Source organism: Stegastes partitus, unplaced genomic scaffold (assembly GCF_000690725.1).
Source record: "Stegastes partitus isolate 25-593 unplaced genomic scaffold, Stegastes_partitus-1.0.2 Scaffold895, whole genome shotgun sequence".
In the NCBI taxonomy this organism is placed as follows: Eukaryota; Metazoa; Chordata; class Actinopteri; family Pomacentridae; genus Stegastes; species Stegastes partitus.
Genome location: NW_007578626.1, coordinates 230902 through 234422, shown reverse-complemented (window position 1 = coordinate 234422; position 3521 = coordinate 230902). Strand labels below are relative to the sequence as shown.

General features: G+C 47.7%; 1 protein-coding gene across 1 annotated transcript in view; it reads right to left on the bottom strand.

Moving 5' to 3' along the window:
* Window positions 1-729: 729 nt before the first annotated feature.
* The window catches only part of LOC103365987 (aldose reductase), a 7759-nt gene continuing 4967 nt past the window's right edge, over window positions 730-3521 (bottom strand). Inside the window, exons 6-10 of the mRNA XM_008293575.1 lie at window positions 3131-3243; window positions 2409-2496; window positions 2250-2333; window positions 2097-2179; window positions 730-1002 (exon numbers count right to left, since the gene is read on the bottom strand). Of these exons, the coding sequence (XP_008291797.1) occupies window positions 969-1002; window positions 2097-2179; window positions 2250-2333; window positions 2409-2496; window positions 3131-3243 (402 nt within the window). The 3' untranslated portion in view covers window positions 730-968. The remainder of the gene's footprint in view (window positions 1003-2096; window positions 2180-2249; window positions 2334-2408; window positions 2497-3130; window positions 3244-3521) is intronic.

The following is a 3521-nucleotide window of genomic DNA, read 5'->3' as shown; positions in this document are numbered from 1 at the left end:
AAACCCGGGTCCATGTCCACATTTAGTTTGGAGCTGTCAAAGACAAGGTCTAAACCTGCCACCGTCTCCAAAAAACGGGGATTTAAAAACTCTGTTAGCACCGTTATCCATTTCCAGCGACATCTGGACCCATTAGAAGCAGATAAACCAGGTCAGTGTTGTTTCTGCACTCTGGGCTCCACACTGCTGTCCAGCCATGGCTCAGAAACGGTGTCCAAGTAGGAACCAGAACCGCAGTGAGTTGTTATAATAACACGATTTACCAGGATGCAGGTCTATTAGCTTTAGCTTTAGCATGCATGTATGCAGGCATCAGGGTTCTGGGTTCAGAACCAGTCTTGAAGTCTCCAGGTCAACCAGCTAATTAGTTTGATTAACTTGTTACCTACAGCTAACGAAGTAGGACATGAGAAATCCTTGTTTCAGTTTCAAGGCGAGTCAGACGAGCCGGCGTGAAGGAAAAAAGAGAGACAGAACCACTGAAACGAGACGAATGAGGCAAAAAATGACTGCGAGACACAGAACAACCAGATTCAGACACCAAAGGACCAAGATGAGCTGAACCTCCGAAAACGAGACATGAGATGACCAAACCGGGCCCGGTCCAGGTCCTCTGCAGGAAGTTCAATAGAAGTAAATGTAAACACCACCACAGCTGCTGACGTTGTCCCGGTCGGGCATCAGAACCCAAAAGCTGATGTGTTTGGAGTCTCAACAGAGAGAAACAGGTTGTTTAAATGAAGGTTTATTTATGGTTTCATGAGGAACACATTCAGACATGAACACGTGCTCAGTGCTGATTACTGTCACATAGCATGACGTGCTTCTGGACATTTCAACATTTCAATTAAAAAACTGTGTAAAACATTAGAAAAGTGTTCTGTCTCATTCACTGCGTTCACATTTCCTGGCGACGGCCGTGGAGCCGGCGGCGACGGTCCGTCGAAGCCTCCGCGGATCCAGAGTCCTCATTCAAAGGGGTAGTACGGGTGAGACTTCACCCTGAGACACAACGACAGCGTTCACTGGCAGCAGCAGCATGTTGGGTTCAACATTCATCTACTGAGGCCAGAGACGTGGGGATGTGACTGGTGGCTCTACGACCAGACTTCATCTGAACACCACCAGTCTGAACCATGTCACGTCTAAACTCTGACTCAAGATGTCTTCAAGGACATTTTGACTCTTCAGACTTTGAGATTCTACAACATCCTAAAAAGCTGAAGCCTGACTGAGGATCTAGAACGGAGCCTGTCGACGTACTGAACGGAGTTTTTATAGCTTAAAACGTGGATAGTTATAAAGATGACTTAAATTTCAGCTTGACAAATCAAACACGTTGAGATTAATGTATGTATAATGAGAGTTTGTGAGCTTCAGCCTCGTCAGTCAGTCGTGGAAGTTCACCAGATAACTTGTTTTCATGTCTGTGAGCCACTTTTTCATATTAAAGTGTCCTAATGTCTCGTTTGTGTTACTGAGGTTCAGGAAACATCAGTGGTTACCTTCTGCTGTGACGGGTTTGTTGTTAACGAGCTTTTATTCCAGATTTCAACTCCTCCATCATCAGATCATTGATGGACTGTCTGATACGACAGGTTCTGGATCATGATGAGAAACTTCCAGGTTTTTGTCTCTAATAGTTCCTCAGATGTTGTCGGTCAAACAGACTCCGATTTCAGTGTGACAATAAAAAACCACTAAACTTGGATTTAAAAAAAAATGTATCTTGAAAAGTCTTTGACATTTGGAGCTAAACCGTCAGATTCCAGTTTAAATATCTATGGTGTATGTCGTGGCTCAGGTGGTGGAGCGGCGGTCCGATCCCGTCCAGCAGCACCGAGCTGCTGGTGTGTGAATGTGTGTGAACGGTGAATGAGAAACGCTGTAGAGCGCTTTGACGGCCACTCCGGTAGAAAAGACCGTTTAGATTCACCATAACACACGTTTCTAGTGGAGCAGAAGGCTCCTGATGATCTGAGATGGAGAAACTCAGCCGTGACCTGTGAAGCTGTCACCATGACGAGCTGGCAGGAGAACTAGGAGCAACAAGTGGATCTCTGACATGTTCTCTGTGAGATGTTCTGATGACTTACTGCTCCAGCATGCAGGCCCTCCAGCCGCGGTCCAGACCTCTCAGAGCGCTCATGTCCTCGTCAGTCAGGCTGAAGTCGAAGATCTGCACATCATCACAGCCAGTTAGAGGCGGGCAGCGCCAGACGAGCAGCAGAGCGCCGGCAGCTTCTTACCTTGGTGTTCTCCAGGATGTGATGAGGTTTGTCGCTCTTGGGGATCACAGCGACGCCCTGCTGCACGTGATACCTGAGCAGCACCTGAGGACGCACCACAGTTAGCAACGCAACACACACCTGCAGCACTCACACCGACCCACACCGACCCACACCGACCTGAGCGGGACTGTGGCGGTGCTTCTTGGCAATTTCTGCAACGACCGGATCCTCCAGCAGCTTTTCAGGATCAGCGTCTCCTCTGAACCTGCAGCAGGACAAAGAAGCAGAAGTTCATGGTCGCTACACCGGAGCAGCACAACAACACAACATTCAGCAACAACAACACACAGAGCAACCGGCAACGGGCAGAAACACACCACAAAGCAACACAAAGAGACCTGAAGTGAACACAACCAGTCCATGTAGCACAAACAGGAAGTGAAGTCAGATAGGTCCAAACCCGCTGCAAACATACACAACAACATCACAAACCCTCAGAACAACCAGGAGATAAAAAACAGACACAGAGACGAGCCGCAAAACCAACACGAGTGTTGGACAACGTCTGCACGAAGACAAAGCAAGACGCACAAACGGAGGAAAAACATACAAATGAGAGAAACTGAACACAAATGGATCCAGAACATCTGCAAAGAAACACAACAACCAGAAAGAGACACAAACAGACACAACAGTAACATGAAGAAATGGCAAAAATGTTGAGCTGCAAAACAACTAAAAGAAACACAAGCAAATGTAAACAAAAGTCAGAAAAGCGACACAAATCGATGCAAAAACACACAAATTAGCACAAACAAGCAAACTAAAGTAACACAAAGAGACAGAACACAGCGACACAGACACACCACACCAGCACCACACAGAGGAGCTGGTCCTACATCTCCGGGGGTCTGGCCGGCGAGCCGAAGGGGCTGTAGGCGGTCAGAGCGATGTTCTTGGACTTGCAGAAGGCGACCATGTCGGGCTGGACCAGGTAGGGATGGAGCTCCACCTGCAGACGACGACACCAGGTGAGTCAGGAGCTGCAAGGAAGCGGCTATGCTAAGCTAGCTAGCCTTTAGCAGCACCACTTCCTGCATCAGGACTTAAGATTATTGATGCATTAGAATAAGTTCCTGAAGGTGTCTGTGATGCTAAGTTAGCTTTAGCTGAGGCTAACAGCTAGCCTTAAGTGGACTGCAGCGTTAGCATGCTGTTGTCATAGTTACACACCGTCATACGACACTGATGACGTGTTGAGTGCAGACGTGTTTGAGGTTTTTAGGGCGA